This window comes from Saccoglossus kowalevskii, chromosome 19 (genome assembly GCF_978046115.1).
Source record: "Saccoglossus kowalevskii chromosome 19, keSacKowa6.1, whole genome shotgun sequence".
In the NCBI taxonomy this organism is placed as follows: domain Eukaryota; kingdom Metazoa; phylum Hemichordata; class Enteropneusta; family Harrimaniidae; genus Saccoglossus; species Saccoglossus kowalevskii.
Window position 1 is genome coordinate 28145245 of NC_140659.1, and position 22305 is coordinate 28167549.

Genomic DNA, 22305 nt, shown 5'->3' on the forward strand with positions numbered 1-22305 from the left:
CAAACATAACAACAATGTGTTGGATTTTCAGATATATCACCCAATATCGTTGAAGATTTGTAATTTGTTAATATCAATGTTCGTCGTAAACCTTAAAACGCTGTTTTACTGCACATAGCTTATTTGTATTTGTTCAATGAAACACTGACACGCTGATTGTGTTGTGTGATAGTGTACAGGACATTTCCTTGTGGTGATAATGAAGAGAACGTCACTGTATTCATCCAGCCATATATGGTCATACCTTTTCGGAAGTTAGCAAGAGCATACGTTATAACCAGGGTACCTAGCACAGACCATTGTACAGTGCTTATACCCGTTTAGAAACGTTCATCATCGAACTTACATACAAGTTAAGAGCACATCGGAGCATATAAAATTATAAACAGTGTGAATAACGTGTTACGATAGAAAAAAATAATATTTTATAATATGTTAAAAGAAACTGTGGAAGTCGATGTCTCCTTAACTGTCAAAAACGTAGTTCTTCGTTAGAATGTAATATATAATGAATCACTTAGCAATATGGGAATAGAACTAAATCATAGATATTTGTATAGAACAGACGTCGTGTGTAAGCAATGGCGTATAACGCGTGTAAAATATATTGTTTATTTACGTGAAATTAGAATACGCGCTGCGTGACGATCGTCTTCCTTCCACTTGCTAAGAGGCGACTTGTGTGTTATATATCAGAAATAACACTATATAAAAGACAAGGTTGGTAGTAGTTTGCCTTGGCTTCAAATGCACGGCACCAACCAGGCCATCTAAGCGATTTCAAATTGAAAATTTTGAAATCAGAACTAAAATTAGTCAAATTGATTTCGTGATCATGTATACTACTTTTTAACTTTCTTGTTGTTTTCACATTAGTTCGATTATGCTCGAACTAGGGGACTTGTCGATTATACGATCTATCGAATTCAGTCTAAAGTTCAGCGACAAATTTGCTTGAATGTTTTCAACATACAATTTATGTGCATACTTCTATGTACAAATGTGTATATCCAGTACGATTACATGAGTTCAAAATGACATTGGTATATATACATATATAGAAATATATTAAATAAATAAAGTATTTACTTTAATAATGCCTTTTTTCAATACTAATTGACCAAAAGCACATGATAACAACAAAAAACAATTCAACAATAGAGAAAATGAAATAAACACACACACACACACACATATATATCTATATATACACAAACACACACACACACACACACACACATATATATATATATATATATATATATATATATATACGGTATTTATTTATTTAGCTTTACCAAAAATTTACAGTAATATAGGCGTTCGAGAAAAACTGGATGGGGAGATACGTCTGGTGAAACACCTACACAGGACATCTTCCCGAGATGATACAAGAAATGGGGGAAAATTAAATACAATAATCAAAATTAAACATTTGATAAATCTCGAGTTCAATTGGAATTTGCATCAAAAGATTCAGAAAAACTGATTCCAAAAATAATGCTTGATTCTCTTCATAAATACGAAAATAGTAAAATTTACTAGATGAATCAGTACAGATCTTATACGTTGGTATTTTATTCCCGTTGTTAACAATACGTATAACTGTCAACTCGCCTCTATACAGAATATCTTAAAGTGCAATTTACTTTGATCGCTTATTGCTCGTCATACAATTATAGATTAAATACCTCCAGAAGTCTGTTAGTGCTGTCTTGGCTAGCAATTGGTGGAATGTATGATTTTACTATTCCAGCAATGTACTTTGCCGCAAAGTGTATAATAATAAGTACCGTTGAGGGCGGTATAAGAATAACTGCAACAGTAAGGCGCACGGACAGTGACTGGGAATGAAATCTATGAAGTGCCTACCCTTAAGCGACTATGTAGAAAAATCTATTGACCTCTAGATTTGTCGAACAAAAAATCCCCTGCTCTCGTAGAATGTTATTTTTATTCTGCCCTCACATCTTGGAACAACTTCTTCGGTAAACAGCTCCATTCAAGTTGTTTTCACTCGAAGAGCAATAGTTTATAGTGGATATCGTTGAATATTTCTTATATTATGATATCTACTTATGCTAATATACGCCAACCAGAGTATTGTCTCACGGGAACCAGGTTGCCCTGCCCGTCTGCAATTCGGGATTTGGTCTAATATTCACGTAAGCATACGGTATTACTCGTGGGACTTGAATATTGTCTTCGATGCGCGGTTTAAAACTCAGGTTAGAGCGCCACCAATCACTTATAATCAATATTCATGCGTTTATTTAAACAGGTGGTTGGGCTATTGGAATTTTCCTTCATAGGAATTAGGGTTTTTCTTTCATTATTTGTATTAAATTATTCCTATATTTGGACTGGTGCATTTATTTCATTTTTAAACTCATTCATATTTTTGAATATGAAATGTTGCCAGTCTAAAAGTTCTTTGACCAAATTGTTATTCATCCACGCCGACAGACACAGCTTTCCCAAGAGACTTTGTCAACAACCCAACGGATCGTTCAGTCGATTTAATAATTAATAATTAATATTTATTAAAGTGACGACATAGTGATGTTGTTTTCACGTACTACGCATTTACGCATGCGTATGCCAGTTACCAAATATCCATCATGGCGCCGACAGGTGACAAACTTTGTATCATGTTAACGTTCTCTATGTCATCGGCGCATTTGTAGTCCAACGTTGTACGTACACCTACGATATCGTAATGCGTCACATTGCAGATGATGTCATCGACAATGTACGGCGTTTTTTCAAGTAAAGGTGAGTTGATCGCCGAGAGTCGAGGAAAAAAATCGCAGGCAAGTCAGTGATGCGGTTGCATTGTAGTGATCGTCAATGAATGGCTATACAAACAGCTGAGATCTGTCAACATCGTCAGTGCACGATGACTAACAAACTACTGTGCGGCACTGTATACGTCTGGCACTGATGTCGCCAATGCAAAAATTTTGATCAACGTCATCCAGTTTCAAAACTGTATAAAATTAATTCAAAAACAAGCAATGATTACAAAACCATCCTCTGTGCTATCGGCCAAAGAAAAGAAAAGATGAAGACGTCTACATTGTATCGCAAACAAACAATCGCCACATCGTTAATTGTTCGTTTGATGTTGTTTATTTTTATTTGATTATTCGTGTAATTCCCTGACAATTCCAACTGTTGAATTCTGCTGCTTTTCTCTTGCCTATTAGAATTGACATGTTACCAACGAAGCGAAAGAGTTTGACCTTCAACGGTAGTCGTCCAACCAGTGCCCGGAGAGGCTCGGTCGAGGAACAGTCCGTTGACCTGTTCGGCGTGCAATTCGAGGTAAGGCAATTACTATACAAAAATAAAATGTTCAGAAAATTATTGGTCTACTCCCACCGATGTATGTGCTATGAAAATCAAAACGACCTTCAATTTAAACATGAAAAACAAACAATGAACCTCATTTTAGCAGTGTAAATTTACAGTCCTTCAGGGTGTGTGAACCACAGGGGTGCATGGGCATATATAAACCCATGGTTTACAAATCTACATCCACGGTAAATTATACATCTCTTTGCTATTTGATCGGAACATGGTGTTTCAGACCGTCAATGTATATAAACTCAAAATTAATTCTTAACACATAATCCCCAACTTAAATTTTCAGTCACTACCCATTGTATAAGGTGGCCTTCAGTGTTTGAATTTAAAAAAAGAAACTAACTCATTCAGAATATTATATATTTCGGTGTCAAATAAATGCAATGGAAACTTCATGGATAAAATTATGTACCTTTTCTAATTTTTTATGATCACAGGTATCTTGCAATTACCATTATTTTATACAGATAAATTATGATATATTAGGAAGCATTGTTTCAATGTAAATTATGTACATTGCTAAACTCTCACTTGAGTGTTTGTTAACTTTAAAATTGAGAATGAAAAACAACAAGCTATATATATAATTAATACATATTTTGAAAAAATCTAAAATTCTCATTGGAATTAATATTGACACATCAAAATATTGTAAAAAAAAGTTGTCATTTGAAACTGAAAATTGAAAACTAGCAATCACATCATGAAAATATGTTATATAAATGTGTCATTGATGTTGCCATGGTTACAAGTAAGTGAGTTTTGCACTTCTACTATCGTGATAGTCATTTTTTAGCTCCGCTGTCGACTTTGTCGAGCGGAGCTTATCATATGAGTGATTGTCCTCCGTCGTCCGTCGTCGTCGTCCGTCGTCCGTGTCAATGTTTTACTTTTTCGACTTCTTCTTGAAAACTACAAGCCTGAATGCTTTTGATACTTGGTGTATATGTACCTTGGGTAGACCTCTCTTAGGTTTGTTCATTTCATGTTGATATCTTCAATTCTCTAATTTTGGTGAATATTTTTGTCATTTTTGGTAAAAAGTGATATTTCGACTTCTTGTTAAAAACCGCAAGTGCAATTGCTTTGATATTACATATATAAGTACTACATGTGGACCTCTCTCAGATTTGTTCATTTTGTAATGATATCTTTAATTCTCTAATTTTGGTGAATATTTTTGTCATTTTTGGTAAAAAGTGATATTTTCGACTTCTTGTTAAAAACCGCAAGTCCAATTGCTTTGATACTACATATATAGGTACTACATGTGGACCTCTCTCAGATTTGTTCATTTCGTGATGATATCTTCAATTCTCTAATTTTGGTGAATATTTTTGTAATTTTTGGTAAAAAGTGATATTTTCGACTTCTTGTTAAAAACCAAAAGTTCAATTACTTTGATATTACATATATAGATACTACATGTAGACCTTTCTCAGATTTGTTCATTTTGTGATGATATCTTCAGTTCTCTAATTTTGGTGAATATTTTTGTCATTTTTGATAAAAAGTGATATTTTCGACTTCTTGTTGAAAACTGTAAGTCCGATTGCTTTGATATTACATATATAGGTACTACATGTGGACCTCTCTCAGATTTGTTTGTTTTGTGATGATATCTTCAATTCTCTATTTATTTTGGTGAATATTTTTGTAATTTTTGGTAAAAAGTGATATTTTCGACTTCTTGTTAAAAACTGTAAGTCCGATTGCTTTGATACTATTCATATTGTTCATTTTCTAATGATGTCTTCAGTTCTTTAATTGAAATGTGCATTGCGAACAGCGGAGCTATCTCAGCCGATAGGCTGCTTGTTTGTCATAGTAGTCATTTATATCAGTCATTGTTATCAGTCCTTGCAACAAGTCACCTGTGACTTACATAAAATTTATTGCCATAAATGCCCCTGAACAATCAAGTCTTGAAAATTACTCTGATCTATCAATATACTGTAAACAGATTTTTAATTTCATGAGACAAATTAATTATGTCTGAAATGCATTAATTTTGGAAAGACGTATTAATTCTGCAAAAGTCACATCAAATTCAACGACATACCCATTATTAACCCTGTGACAGTTGACTTAATTCTGCAAGGGATGCATTAATTCTGCAAGGGATGCATTAATTCTGCAAGGGATGCATTAATTCTGCAAGGGATGCATTAATTCTGCAAGGGATGCATTAACTCTGCAAGGGATGCATTAACTCTGCAAGGGATGCATTAACTCTGCAAGGGATGCATTAATTCTGCAAGGGATGCATTAACTCTGCAAGGGATGCATTAATTCTGCAAGGGATGCATTAATTCTGCAAGGGATGCATTAATTCTGCAAGGGATGCATTAACTCTGCAAGGGATGCATTAACTCTGCAAGGGATGCATTAACTCTGCAAGAGGTCTTATTGTCATGAGACACGGGAAAGCAATACAATTTTGTGACATTGAACTATTGATAATTTTATAAATTTTTGACTCAATGGACATACTTTATGTATAGGTTTTTTGAACTTCGAAAAATATATGTTTATTTTTGGCAAAAGTGATAAAATTTGACTTTGATTTTCAAAACATTTTGTGAAATTTCATACCTTTCCATTGATCTTCAAATCACGATAATTTGTAGCTACAAAAATGTAACACCATTTATAGAATTGAAGTTCAAGTTGTCTACCAAGACATGTAGGTCTGCTCTCTCTTATAGAATTGTTCAATCAAAAAATTATAATCTGCTAAAAAATATATTTAAATGCGATACATTTTTTTAATTCAATTTTTACATTGTACAGTCATTATACTTTTATAAGCACTGCTATTATGCTACATTGTAAAAAAGATAGGTATATACAAGTACATCACAAAGAACTATTTTGTTCGAATACAGTAAATCTCCAATGTACTGCACCTCAATAATGAATAGCGTTGTGATATAACTGTCAATTGGTATCGCTCTAACTGCCCCGTTAAATAAACATCTCAACAATAACGTGACTATGACCTGAAACGACTGCATTGTTATACACCACTAGCATGTGATTAATCCTGTCAACTGGTCCATCGAGTAGGCAAATACTACAGTGCAATGATCCTCATAAAATACATCACATACTTCTGGTGGTAATTCTGAAACTTTCACAAAACCACATGCCATTTAATCAAACCCAACTATAAAAAAAGTAACATATTGGTAATTATTATTAAAAATATTTTCATGACTTGATTATTTTTATTAATGTTTAAACTACATGTATTTGTGAGTCCAGTATGGATGTTCCTATCTATTTTAACTGTACTGGTTTCTGATGCTGGAAACTTGACACTTGTTGTACAATAGACCCTATGTAGTAATGATTACATGTTTAAATATAGATTTTACAATAGTTGAGTTGAAAGATTTTTAAAGATTTGACTTTTCTTGAGTTCATTCACTGCAGCAAAAATCTGTAAAAAAGAATACATAAAATTTGTTTATTCAGTCATAATGATTGTTTTTAATGATTTAATTGATTGCATAAACTGTGTTTTTTTTAATATTTTTAATGAAGGTTTGTCTGAACATCAGTCCTGGGAATTGAGACCACAATATACCCTGCTACATGTTTCACTTGGATAAACCTGTTGCTAGAGTAAAACATGCAAAGACTTTTCACAACATTACTGGTCTCTGTATACTAGTGACAATTTTACAAACATTTCAACAAATTAAAAAAACCATGCCATAACTTCTGTTAATGATCTATTCAGAGAGATTTACAGTTTACACAAAATTCCATTTAGATATGTTTCCGGCTCCCACATTGTACACTTTAGCTAGGTTCCTATTTACACCGGGTTTATTTTTAGATTTTTACACAGATTCATTTTAGACATGTTACCACTTTATAAAGGGTTCAATTTATACAGGTTTACATTTTACATGTAGGGTTCAGTTTAGACAGGTTTCCACTTTACACAAGATTCAGTTTAGATATATTTACACACATATAAAGACTTACACACATGGTTCGATTTAGACAAACATCCAGTTTACACAGAAATTATTTTAGGAAGATTTCCAGTTTACACAGGGTTCATTTTATAAAGATTCCCAGTTAACACAGGGTTCATTATAGACAGGTTTCCAGTTAGCACAGGGTTCATTATAGACAGGTTTCCAGTTAACACAGAGTTCATTATAGACAGGTTTCCAGTTAACACACACAGAGTTCATTATAGACAGGTTTCCAGTTAACACAGGGTCCATTATAGACAGGTTTCCAGTTAACACAGGGTCCATTATAGACAGGTTTCCAGTTAACACAGGGTCCATTATAGACAGGTTTCCAGTTAACACAGGGTCCATTATAGACAGGTTTCCAGTTAGCACAGGGTTCATTATAGACAGGTTTCCAGTTAACACAGGGTTCATTATAGACAGGTTTCCAGTTAACACAGGGTTCATTATAGACAGGTTTCCAGTTAACACAGGGTCCATTATAGACAGGTTTCCAGTTAGCACAGGGTTCATTATAGACAGGTTTTCAGTTAACACAGGGTTCATTATAGACAGGTTTCCAGTTAACACAGAGTTCATTATAGACAGGTTTCCAGTTAACACAGGGTTCATTATAGACAGGTTTCCAGTTAACACAGGGTCCATTATAGACAGGTTTCCAGTTAGCACAGGGTTCATTATAGACAGGTTTCCAGTTAACACAGAGTTCATTATAGACAGGTTTCCAGTTAACACAGAGTTCATTATAGACAGGTTTCCAGTTAACACAGGGTCCATTATAGACAGGTTTCCAGTTAACACAGGGTCCATTATAGACAGGTTTCCAGTTAACAGAGGGTTCATTACAGAGAGGTTTCCAGTTAACACAGAGTTCATTGAAGACAGGTTTCCAGTTAACACAGGGTTCATTATAGACAGGTTTTACTATATGTACTATCTCTGTAATTAGATGTCTGGTATTCTATTCTATCTAAATATATTCTTCATTGTATTTATGGCTACTTATTTCTGTATTTTTACTGTTGTATCAATTGCTATTTTATTCAAAAAATTTAGTTATCCTAATCTTTTCAAATTTTAACCACCTTGTCAAATTATCATTTTATTAATGGAATCTTATATTTATTGAAAACCTGTGTGTATATTTGCATCAAACTTTATTATTAACTATATACATACTATGTATATTTAATAATTTATGTCAAGTGTATAAGCTTCAGAAAAGGGCAGTTCGTGTGATTTGCTCAAAAAACATCTTGCCTATCGATTACAGAATTTCATATTTTCTAGGTATCGTAATGTATATGGCAACCAACGGCTTGGCGCCTTTATATATAAGTGAAATGTTCAGTCCTATCTCCCAAACCCACAAGTATAGTACACGTTCCTCTCTTAAAAATAATTTACGCATTACTAAATGGAAAACATCCATGGGTCAGAGGACGTTTCAGTATAGAGGAGTAACCCTATGGAATAACTTATCATTTCATATCAGAAATTCAGCCTCTTTAGGCATTTTTAAGAAAACCTACAAAATTTATCTTAGTGAAAAATTTGTTGTAAATGGCTCAAGCCTATAGTGTGTATATTGTGTTTTTTGTCCCTACAGAGAGGGCCCAATGAAAATTACTTTATTGTATATTGGCCTACCCTCTTTAAATAAAGTGTTAAATAAATAAATGAAAATACTATGATTGTTTGATACAAACTTATTGTAAAAATTAGCTTCACTTCAAAATAAATATTATATAATGAAGAGAATGGCTTAATATTAAATTATGTTTAAGAGCTCTCCTTGAACAAAGGGGTATAGTGTGCAACTGAAACTGTTTTTGAATACTAGCATTGACGAACACATAGACAGACAAGGCTGTAATAGAGACGTCAAACGTCTTACATCAACAAAGCTCTGTAATGGGTGTGTTATATGTGTGCAGTATGTTGTTTTCCCACGCCTATACATGAGTGGTTTTGTTTTGACTCAACTATATGGGGTTTGAACTTCATACAGGCATCATAAAGGTCATTGCCTTGATACTATAAGAGTTTGCCTTTGTGCGTTTAAACAAAATACAGATATTTTCTACATTATTTCAGTATGCAACTTTTTCTGATTTGTCCTTGAAACTGAGTGCCTCTCAACTCAGAAGCTTTAGGTCCAAGCTTTGATAGAATTATTTATTACTGTAGAAGACTTTATTTTCGCTTGGAATTAATTTTCACTATTTTTGCTGAAAGAATGGTTCAGTGAAAATAAAATCCAGTGAATATACCTTTTTCTCTATATTTTACATTCATCTTGTCAAAAATCAGGGAAAATACCGATAAATTCCATACAAAACACCCAAAAAGCCTTTTCAGCAAAAATTAATTCTAGCTAAAATAAAGTATTCTACAGTATGTGTTAAATAAGTTATCGGTATTTATATTTGAAATATTCCTTCAATTTTCAGTTGTCTATTACTTTCCTCATAAATTTTATAATTATAAAAAATAAATCAGGAAAAGTTTGTTGCTATATTTAGGTCACAGATACTGGGGTTTGGGGTTCACATAGTTACTTGTGTGAAATTCTGTCTTCATGAATTTTCATAAAGAGATTTACAGTCAATTAAGTTACAGGAAAGATAAAGTCAAATTAAGATAAAATGTGCATAAAATCAAAACTTAATTATTTTTTTGTGGAAATATGTTTGTACCAGGCAATAGTATACAAACATTAACTTTTTTGTGTGCGAATTGCAAGTGCTAGTGGAGACCTGTACTGTAAAATGACTAATTTTCACTGGGTTTAAATTTCCCTGATTTTCCATTTCAGGCATATTCAGTTTGTTTTAAATTCACGGTTTTATCATTTAGATAATGTGTTTATGCTAAATTTTACGTATTCACTGGGTTTTAATTTAGCGCATTTTCCAGTCAGCGAAATAAGCAAAATTAAAACCCAGTGAATAATTAATCTTTTTACAGTAGTGCATTTTTCTATCATGGTGTTGACCAGACCAGGTTAATCACACTTTTCACAAATTAAAACCTATATACTGTATATACTTAATTTTAGCTGAAAATTTTTTTTTTTGGTGTTTTGTATGGAATTTATTTTCACTGATTTCTGATGAGTTGAATGTGAGACATAAGAAAAAGTGTATATTTGCTTGATTTTATTTTCACTGAAGCAACTCTTCAGCGAAAATAGCGAAAATTTATTCCAAGTGAAAATAAAGTATTTTACAGTAATTGTTTTTTATTTTTGTCGAAATTTTTGATTAAGACTTGTAACCAATGAGATCATATGTAAATTTGGTCTAAAACTATCCAAAAAAAATCAGAAAGCACCTAAATGTTGGTAGAAAAAATTATGGTACCTGAAAAGTTTAACCATGCAGTACCTTTTGCATTGTTTTGTTTATAAATATAGAAAACTTGTAACATTATATGCATCTCAGTTTTAAAGTCCGCTTTGCAGTGTTCGGCTTAAGCCGGTATTACTGCATGACGCAAAATATCTAATACTGTAAGGTGAAGCCAAACAGTTACCTATACAGACATGGAATATAACTACAACACAGGAATTAATTTCTGACCCAGTTGCTGTTGCTTGTACTACAGCATTTGTTGTTTGGAATTTCCATCTATTCTTGTTTTGTTGTATTCCTTTAAAGAAAGTGTGTGTGTGTGTGGGAAAGACACAACATTGAACCGTGCTCCTCAATAGACAATGGGTGGAAACATTTGACAAAACAACGTTATTGACGACTATTGTGCTGTGGTATTTCCTTCCAGGGTATTTAATGTGCAGCTCATCGCCGGTCACACTTCGATGCACATAGACAGTATGCGGGCTTGCTAGAAAGATCCTATGTCAGACCATCAGGCAGCACACCACATTAAAATTTATCATAATAGCTAAGGCCATCTGTGCTTTCACCGGATGTTGTCACATTGTACGAAACAAAATGCGTATCTACTATGATGACTCATTGTTTGCGACGTAAAGCTTATTTTTAGTAACGCAGATTTACAAAAATTATTTGAAATGATATTGTTACCGATTACTGTGTTCAGTGATGGAACACAAATGTAATGTCACGCTTTATGGCCAGGATATGTTTTCAGGCAACAAATAAAAAAAGATCGCTTCACAGCACGCGAGTTCGTCAGGGGGAAGCAAACATCCAGGTGAAAAATATTCCTATTAGAATAAAATCTTTCGTCATTACTATTTTCAATCATTGTATCATTATTCAACTCATGTACAAAAAAATCGATCGTGACTGCTTCCACCAACATTTTATTTTTAGATTTATTTCTTTTTAATGAAACCAAATTACTCGTGACCATAAAATAGATCTCTACGGGATTAAGTACTACATACCTTAATCTAAACTCTGTTATTTTACCCTGGATTGTGTTGATTCCTGCTACCAAGTTACTGGATGGACCAATCACTATGCAAATTAAGACATACAGTCAAAATCTACAAAATGAATTGATTGATTGGTGTTCAGGACTATTAATTAATCACTATAGACAATTTTATAATACATGATCAATGACGCAAATATGCTTAAATTTAAACCACAACCTATTATTTTTTGTCGGCAATTAAATTTCATTTAAAAAACATATAAATGTACTATCTATTAACAGGGACAATAAGTGGTTATTGGATTATTGAAAAAATGGAGGGAAACAAATGTTAGAATGACTACTTCATAAGTTTTGTTTCAAAGGTACGGTTAAATTATAATATCGACCCGAAGTCATCATGATTATCATTTCAATCTAAGACTCAGATTTATAAAGCCCTTAGAAATAGCTCATTCAGACGTATTGAATGACGTCAATCTGAGATAAATCTTGAAGATGTACATGTCAGTGTCTACTCGTTACAGTATTGGATTGAATCATTATACCTATGTTGTATGTTTTTGAACGATAGAATGCATGCATGGAATTGCAATGTTCAGTTGGATTACTAATTGTTCATGCAGTGACGATCACCATGTGAAATAGACCATTGCGTTGTTTTCCATCGCTGCAATCACATGAATCATCTTTTTATTTTATTAATTTATTTTAAAGCCGCAAAGAAGAATATTTATGTTTTTAGTCATGTCTGTCAAAAATGTGTGCATCACAGCTTTCTTATGAGGTTTTATTTTTGGCAGAACTTTCACTGTTCAGATGAAAAAGCTAAATTTTAAATGACAATCTAAAATGAAAATACTAAAAAATGCGCATTGATTTAAGGAAACAAATTAACCAGAATTTTTTTGTTTTTGTGGGCCTAACAATGACATTATTATTTGCTAATTATAAATCATCTTAATATCACTAAATTAATATAAAATACATATTTCATGTATATATATATAAACTATATACCCAAATGATTTTTACAACTACTTTAAAACAACAAATACAAACAAAAATGTATTTTCCCAGAAAAGTGTGAGCGGGGAATGATACAAAGCATAATTTGTAGCAGTTCTGAAAATTGTTTCCCAAATCTCGCAGATTGTCAGTTATGTTTTCTAAAGCATTGTAAGTCGGTTGGGTATTTACATTGTACATATATATGATAGCGTTTGTATATTTTAATGATTACGTTTAAAATGTATTTACATTTTTTTTTAACAAAACCACAGTTTTTCTACTCATTCATGAACATAAAAACCACTTTCCATTCCCATTGTACACAGTGTTCTTAATGTTCCTAAAAATGTCTAGACAGCTGTCAATCATTCAAATTGTTTCTTTTATTTGTGTACACGTCATAGTCTTCATCATTTGTTATAGAGTGGCATTGGATTCCAGACCTGTCTTGTTACATCCAGTTTTTTTACTATTTTTAGATCATGAAGGTCAGACAAAAATGGGCATGCATAAACATTAAAGAAAATAATACTATATCACAATTACAATTACAATATATTTACATTTTACAAAATGTGTTTTATTACTATGTTATATAATTATTAGTAGCTTTCTTAGTACTCATTCTCTTAATTTTACACTTATATTTTTTTTTTTATTTTTTTTTTTACTTTTTGTGTCATTTCTCACCTAATTGTGAGAAACAATAGTATTTTAGGTAAGAAAGAAAAAACAATTGCTGGTGTATTTTTGTATTTTTTTTTATAGCAAAAACTAAAAAAAAATAAACTAAAAAATAAAAATTGGAGCATATACTTACATCAAATTCTAATCATACTTGAGTTTACAGGAAAAACCAGAGAAGTGAACAATATGCTAATTATTTTGAAAATAATCATACAAATTTTCAACCAATGCTTCAAAATACTCAACAACACAGTTTTATTTCTCAGATTAAATATGGCACAAATACTGTAAATTATCGTTTCTATAATTTTTCCCAATTTTGATAATTCAATGGTAAGGAAAAGTTGAGTGTTGATGATCACTGTATGGTTGGAAGGTAGAAATTAGCTATTAAGAAGCTTGTCATGTCTAATAAATAATTTATAATACTTACACAACTCATATATTTATGTATATAAAAGAATTATACAAAACTGAATTTAAATTGTTTAGTTGAAATGTTGTTTAGTTATTTTTTCATAGTTTCAAAATATTTTCTCATATGATATTGGTTTAGACATTTTTTTAATCATGATCTGCACATGATTATCTTAGTATTTTGTGGTTAATTATTCCATAGCCTAGCTCCATGGTAATATAGTGAAAACTTATCTGTTTTTTTAAGGGGTATAGCAAATTAAATAATTATTTTGACAATTGATGCATCATGTTTTTATTAGTCCCCGTTCGGACGAAGTCCGAAAACAGGGACTTATAATTCGGTCTCCGTCCGTCCGTGTGTCCGTGCGTTCGTGCGTCCGTCCGGAGTCATATCTCAGAATCCCTTGGATCGATTTTGTTCATTCTTTGCATGTGCCTAGTACTTTATGTGGGACATATGCACATGCAGTGGTTTAGCGATTCGATTTAAAATGGCCGACTGGCAGCCATCTTGTTTTTTGAAAATGTTGTATTTTGGACATGCTTTGCCAGTTTTCATTCAAACTTGGTACATAGATTATACATGTTAAGATACATGTCCATGATGATTTATTTCACAATTGGATCAAAGATGGCCGACTGGCAGCCATCTTGTTTTTTGAAAATGTCGTATTTTGGACATGCTTTGTCAGTTTTCATTCAAATTTAGTACATAGATCATACATGTTAGGATACATGTCCCCGACCCTCTGTGAGTTCCTGAGTCTGTCCGTCCGACCGTCCGTGTGTGCGTCTGTCTGTGCGTCAGTCTATGCAACGTCATATTTCAGAATCCTGTGGACCGATTCCGTTCATTCTTTGCATGTGCCTAGTACCTTATGTGCGACATATGCACATGCAGTGGTTTAGCGATTCCATTCAAAATGGCCGACTGGCAGCCATCATGTTTTTTGAAAATGTTGTATTTTGGACATGCTTTGTCAGTTGTCATTCAAACTTGGTACATAGATTATACATGTTAGGATACATGTCCATGACGATTTATTTCGCAATTGGATCAAAAATGGTCGACTGGCAGGCATCTTGTTTTTGTTTTTTTATGCGGTATCTTGGACGTGCTCTGTCAGTTTTCATTCAAATTTGGCACATACATGTACTTTATACATGTTAGGATGCATGTCCATGACAATTTGTTTCAAAATCTGGTCAAGGATGGCCGATTGACAGCCATCTGACTTTTTGGCCTTACTACTATATTTCCACAATTTATGTACCATTTTCATTCGTATTTGGCACATACATCATACATATCAGTGTGTTTCATAATCAGATCAAAGATGGCTGAATAACGACTGTTTTTATTTTGGCTATATTACTATGACACGAAACAAGTGTTTTGATGTAAATAAACAATCTGTTGTATACGCCACTTGGAACTCAAGTTTCAAGGACACGCTTGCGACAACCCCTCCGCTTTAATATGACGAGCACAAAGAGAACTTAACGGGGACTGTGTCATTTTCAATGACTTGTTTTCAATTGAAACGTATTTTGTAGAGACCATGTCAACATGAATATTGAATATTTATAAATAAATTGAGGTCAATAATTAAATGAAGTCTTGTATCTAAATATATTGTTAAGATAGTAGCTGGCACATACAATGTATGGCGCTGAACTGATATAGTCAAACCTGTGTATAACAACCAACCAACCAATCAAATTCATTTAAATGGTCGTTATAAACAGGTGTCTTTGTATGCAGGTTGGATTATTTGATTATGGATCGCCAACTCATATATTTACATGATATTTGTTCAAAAAATGAGATGATACTGTTGCAGTAAAAAACAAAAAAGTCAAAGTCACAAACAAATAAGTTTGGTAGAAGAGATTAAAAATTGGTCTATAAACATATTGCTAATTGTTATTTTGGTCTCTAAGCAAAAGTGAATCTGCAAAAATATTCATGAAAGGTTAGTCACTTAAAACAGGTGGTTTTCTATATACTCAGGTTGCTCATACATTATGACTTGGGACTGCCTAAATTGGTCACTATAGGCAGAAGGTCTTTATATATAGATGGTCATTACACAGGTTTGACTTTATTAACATTATATACATTCTTGTATACAGCCGGAGATGTGGCATATGAAAGCTTATAATAAGCTGTTTTAGTTGTTGTTATATTGTACTAGATGTCATCATCTGCTGTTTGTCTCATGTATTGCTAGCATTAACTTGGCACTTTCAGATGAGTAAATATTTTCTCCAATTGATCCAACCTTGATAATGTAAAAAAACTGAATAAAGGACTCTAGGTAATGGCTACCAACAGAGTACAATTATGTTGTTATGCAGTATGTGTAGAATTGCCACAAAAATCATACTGCTAATTGACTGAAAATAAACAGTTACTTAGCAACACACTACATCAGCTGCTCCTCACCAGTATTGTTGCCATGGTTTCATTTTTGTTAAAGTCACATAATGACATAGATGCCGCCAAATGCTTTTAAAATAGAAGAATTACAAAATTGCCATTGATGATATGATCTGGATCCGGTCTGTTCCCATAGCAATACAGGATGATGTTAGTTTGTATACCAAGAAGTTTGCGATACAGTAGTGATGACTGTTAATACCGATACGTCGGCAGTCATCATAGATCATTGATTCGTTATTGAGGATATAAAGCGTACCTTTTGATGTCTGATCTGTGCTTATTGAAATAAACGCAATCATCATATGCATATTAAACATGTTTGTGAGCTGTGCATGTATATTGACTCACAGGTGTGCAGATCACTGTAACATTTGGGGGGGGGCATTACTGAAATCTGTTACCCATCTATTTTTCTCTAACAAAATTGCAGTATTAAAATGGCCAAATATTGCCAATTTTTGTGCTCAACATCCTACCTACTAGTAGCATCACATTTCCAAAAATTGGAGGCAAAAATCCTAAAATATTAAAATTTTCTCTTCACAGAGACATTCTCTCTCATACATCATATGTGTTTATGATTTCTTTATTTAGAAGTTACCAATATACATATGCATGTATACCTTTCCTATGAGATAGTGTAGATCACATTGTGTTTCCCACATCTTTAGAAATGTTGAAAAAAAATGTTGTATGTTATTTTATTTCCAAATAAAATTTGGAGTGGTTGGGAGTGAGCCCTCTAGTGGTACTTACCAGATTAGGAAGACCCTCATTTTGGATGTTGAAGAATTAGAACATTGTCATTTGACATCAGTTTGGATCATTATATCATTTTGTGATTTTATATTATGACTGTCATTTATGTATTAAGGTAGCGAGACTATTATTTGTGTTGAAAATTACGATTTTCACATTTATTTATTAATTAATGAAATGCACTATAAACTTTCATCTGATAAAGTCAACTAACCTAGAATGTCATGTAAGTTGAGGTAAGTTTCAAATATTAACTCAAGACAAAGCAATGTTAGGATGTGTTATCAGTAGCTATCTGACACACAATGAGTGTTTCCAAACATTTGAGTGGTTTGTCTCCGCCCCTGTTTATTTCACAGATTAGTCATTTGCATATGAATGTATCAGACACAAGGTCACACAGCCACTGAAAAAAATCATTGATTTTGGTGTTTTCATCTGCCGATTTTATTGAATTATAGCTATCCCATTCCTTCATTTTTTGGTTTCCAATAGCCTTACACATTTGGATGCCCCCTACACATGTTAAAACAGACCTTGAAGGAAAAACAAATCATTTGTGCCGATAAACAAGCTTGAAAATCTTTGCTGTGACTTCATGGACGTTTTCTAGGAGTTTATGTTTTTCAAAATACAAGGTCTTTAACAAAAAATAACGTATACTTATTGTCGTTGGATTAACACCAAATTTTCACAGCTTTAAGGTGACAATGAGAGGAACTTGAATGTGTCCAGACAAACTATTTCATGGATTATTTACCAATGTGTTGTGGTTTGAGTTGGGGGAAATGCGACTAAAACAGAAATTAAAATTCAGGACACTACTTTTCAAAACGCGCTGCTTGAATAAAACTGACCAGACACATTCAATTTACCAGACTATTGAACAACTAGGAAAAGTGAAAAAAAAACTTCTTATCACCTGCATAAATGCGTAATTATTTTTTTTACAAAAAAAGTATTTTTTCACTTTTGATTGAGTAACGCACCGTAGAATGCAGATACGGGCATGGCAAACACACCTTTGAAAAGCTTGAAGTCTGGCGATTCCAAAAATATATACTTTCCTGGGTCTATTTGTAGTCGTTTGGTCACAATTAGAAGATGAAAACAAGTATGCAAATAATAGTCCCGCTACCTTAATTTGCAACTTTTACTAATAGAGCAGATATGATATACAGTTAAGAAATTAGACCAAATTAAATTAATTAGTGTGTTTCTGGTAACATTGAAAACAAAAATAGGGTAGGTATGTAGGAATAACTTTTGGTTTTATTATAACTTTTTATTTTATGAAAATTAATTATTCTGTACTGCTTGGGCTATACTGTTATATGAGAGTATTTTTCATTAATACACTACATTAATACAGTACATCTTGCATGTACAGATTTTTATTTTCGTTAAAAATGAAGAATTTCAAGTAGAGCTGAAAGGTGTACCTATAAGTGCCCATTTTCCAGTTTGGCCATAAAAAAATACAGGTTGGCCTGAAAAATCTAGGCAAGGTTGAGTTACCGAAAATGCATTTTCTTTTTTATTTGGCACTAGTGTTTAGATCAATGTGAGTTTTGTATATTTAGCCCCCTCCTTACTCCCATAAATAAACAAATAAAAACAATTCAATTACATAACATATCTTTTTATTCGTACTGTCCAATCTTGGAAAAAATAATTTGCCTTGCCATTGCATCACAGTGACGTTACTCCAAACAAACAGCCACGTTATTGTCATCTTCACAGTTGAACTGATTTCTTTAAAGGCTTACCTTCTTTCGTTCCTGGAATTTTTGACAAATGTTTGTTAAAACGTCAGTTATCGCACCACATCTTGTTCAATTTGTTCCTATACAACGTGTATAACACATGTAGATACACTGTTTGCATGAAATACAAATGTGTGCTGTTATGAATATGACGCTAGAAATGAACTTAAATTCTCTTCTTATTTTAAGGTTACCAGCAGACTATTGGAAGCTGAACGGCGTCGACTGTCAGCGCTAAAAAGAGACTTGAGTCAAGTCGATCACAAAGAGGCAATAGCAAAAGATAGAGTGAGTTATTTGAATTAATTGTGATGCAACTTTTCAACTAACCACTTTGAAACCATATCTTCAAATTTTTTATGTGATGCCAATTCATGTTTGATTTAGAGAAATTATAAATTCCAAATTTTGACAGATTGATGGTCTCTCGTTCAGGAGAGTGACTTTAAATCTGGGAAAAATTGCATTTTTATCAGGAACTGTGAAACAAAAAGCATGCTATATTGGTTATACAAAAACATTATAAAAAAAGTTTTTTTTTTTTACAGCATAGAGAATTAGAACGACAACAGCAATATTTTAGGTGAGTTATCTTAGCAAAAAGTGCTGTAAGTCTGAATAATACTGTAATTTCTAAATTTAAAATTGTACATAAACCAAAAATTACATTTACTGTATTGGACACGTACCTGACATTTACACATCCTACTAATATCACAAATATAGTAGTATTTCCAGTTTCAATATATAATATAAAGTTTTTATATCATTACACTATTAATCTGTCAAGCTACAGAGCAAATGTTGTCTTTTTTCCTGGTGAACTATAGAGGGCGCATTTCACTTCCAGTTCCATAATATTAACTCTTGAGAAGGATAGCTAAGCTAGTACCTTCCCTCCTCCTTTTCACTAAATTCTAGCCAGCAGATTATTCCGAACAATAAAACTAGATACAAAACTCACAACAAAATGTGATGCTGCTTGCAGTATAAAAATAAAAAAATGAACAAAATAAAACCGACCAGTGGGAAAATGGTAAAAAACTGCAAGAGTGAAAGGATGTTTCGAGTTCAACTGATGAAGAGTTGAACTCGAAACGCCTGTCCTTTTTAACTCTTGCATGATTTTACCATTTTCCCACTGGTCCTTTTTATTTTGTTCAGATTATACCTAACAATATCTGTTCATAGACTGTGTGTGTCATACCATTAATAGTTGAATTATTACTTTGCTTACAGTCGTCTTCAGGTCCAACATGATCGTCTTGAGAAAGAGTACAGAGAAAACGCAATGGGGGTTTTTAAAATACATTACAACCGATCTGTCAAGGTATAATCAATCAATCATTGATCATTATAAAATAAAAAATATTATCAAAGAACTGAGAAGAAAAGCATAATTTTTGTCCCAAAATTGAAAATGGGGAAAAAAGTAATTCAAACAAACATACAATCATGTGTTGTGGGAATTGAGTAAACAACTTGCATATGATTAAAAAAATATCTTTAAATTGCTATGACAATATACTGAATTATTTTGCCCCCCAAAAATGACATGAATACATTATTTAGTTCTGTGATTGTCATTATTGAAAATTTTAAGTACCGATAGTTTTTACTAAAATTGTTTAATATCCTGTACTAGTTTTTGCTATCAGTAGTTTTATAATTTAAATAAATATTTATCCTGTGTGTTTATTTTGTAGTCACAAAGGAGTCAACCTCATATTGGTATAAAACAGACATCCAAAGCAAGGGTGAGTACTAACAGCTGTAATGCAATCAATAACAATCAACTCCATTATAGTATTCTCCTTCATACATATGCAGCATAAAAAAATGGATAATTGTTAAGCTGATTATATTTAATAAAATTCTTGTATCCAACTTATCCAATGTAGTTTGACCATTTAGCTGTCTTGGAAACTCACATTTGACTTTCAAAGTATTGAATGATAGTGAAGATACGCTAGGACATAAAAACAAAAGTATTGACCATTTCAATCACTAGAGGGCATATTCTCTTTTCATCCTTCATTAAGGATCTTTACTACCAATAATATGAAAGTATATTAAATATGTCATTCAACATGTATATCCAGTATATTAGTTCATACACTTTGAATTTTGACTTAACTTTGATTTATAATATGCGCAAAATGTTTCATATTTTCCCAATCTCAATGCTGGTTTGAATTGTTTGTATCTATGATTGTACAAGACTAGTCACTGTCTGTAAAGGTTGAATATAGGAAAGGTCAGGGGAAAGTATTTTAATAGGTTATTTTATCATTGTCAGATGTTTTAAAAGCCATGACTGAAAATCATTAAAAGTTGTATACTGCCTGATTACTGAAATCTCAATAAAACTCAAACTTGAAATTTTCATCCAGCAAATCCAGTATGCATAAAATGATAAAAAAATATATTTATTTGCAATAAATATTTTATTCTCTTTGTTAAAAATAAGCTTTTATATCCCTTTACGCAATGTGAAACAAAGAATTAATTTGCCAAAATTTGTTGATGTCATGAACCTCCAAATATAATTTATATTATAATTTAATTTTATATTATAAATTATTTTGAGTCAAATAATATATTTTATTCTGTTATAGTCATTACATAATGTATAAAGTTATAATCACCAAATGTGGTGAAACCTACCACATGGCTCATTCAGTGCTCCAAGCTATTGCCAAGTAACCACACTGTTGCTAAGGTACCAAGCTGTGTCTTCTGTCTTACAACATCATCTTAGGGTATCCTGTTGCATGTAAGCAGCACAGCTGGAGAAAAGAAACACAAACAAATATATGTTCTGGATTTGTATCTATTAATAGAATCGGGATGTTTTTCTTTCATTATGGAATACTTGATAAGAACTGTGAAAATCTCTGTTTCACACATTCCGTGTTGAATTCCTTCACTGATAGTCATGAGTATTGAGTGATATATAAGGGGGTCAGCAGGCAACTAATCTTTCTTGTCCCAAAAGATTATTTTTATTTCAGAGCTCACAAAATAGTTTCTGTGAAGTATACCATATATGTATTTATTATTAGGGCATACACTTATGTAAATGAATTACAGACGTGTGTTATTGTCAAAATAAGTAATTTTTTAATTATCCATTGTATAATAAATGGAACTGTTGGTTTACAGGCGGTTCTTATATCATAGTTGTTTCCATGTGCATGGGAAAGTAAACAGAATTTTATTAATATACCGGTAGAGTTTTCTTGACTGGCAGAAATTATTGTTTGGCATGAACATGATTAGTCATCAATGACATAACTAAAAATTTCATATAAAAATAATTAACTAAATTGTTTTATGTCATTAACTGAGATTTGTTACTTTTGTATCAATTGTATATTCTATATACTGTAATATCACCTGACATGATACCTAAAAAAACTAGATAGGTTTGCACCCGTATGTTTCACATATTACCTTGTATAACAATAAGTAATCGGTT

At 32.4% G+C, this 22305-nt stretch overlaps 1 protein-coding gene and 1 long non-coding RNA gene across 2 annotated transcripts in view; one reads left to right on the plus strand and one right to left on the minus strand.

Moving 5' to 3' along the window:
- The first annotated feature begins 2610 nt into the window (after positions 1-2610).
- LOC100376917 (ras-GEF domain-containing family member 1B-like) overlaps positions 2611-22305 on the plus strand; it is a 90553-nt gene continuing 70858 nt past the window's right edge. Inside the window, exons 1-6 of the mRNA XM_085493980.1 lie at positions 2611-2775; positions 3210-3327; positions 19014-19112; positions 19373-19407; positions 20064-20154; positions 20531-20581. Coding sequence (XP_085350106.1) covers positions 3217-3327; positions 19014-19112; positions 19373-19407; positions 20064-20154; positions 20531-20581 — 387 coding nt within the window. The 5' untranslated portion in view covers positions 2611-2775; positions 3210-3216. The remainder of the gene's footprint in view (positions 2776-3209; positions 3328-19013; positions 19113-19372; positions 19408-20063; positions 20155-20530; positions 20582-22305) is intronic.
- LOC146731454 (uncharacterized) lies at positions 6114-21579 on the minus strand. The gene is made up of 2 exons (XR_014927477.1): positions 21492-21579; positions 6114-6814 (listed from the first exon to the last, which is right to left on the minus strand). It is a non-coding gene; the product is annotated as an uncharacterized LOC146731454 (long non-coding RNA).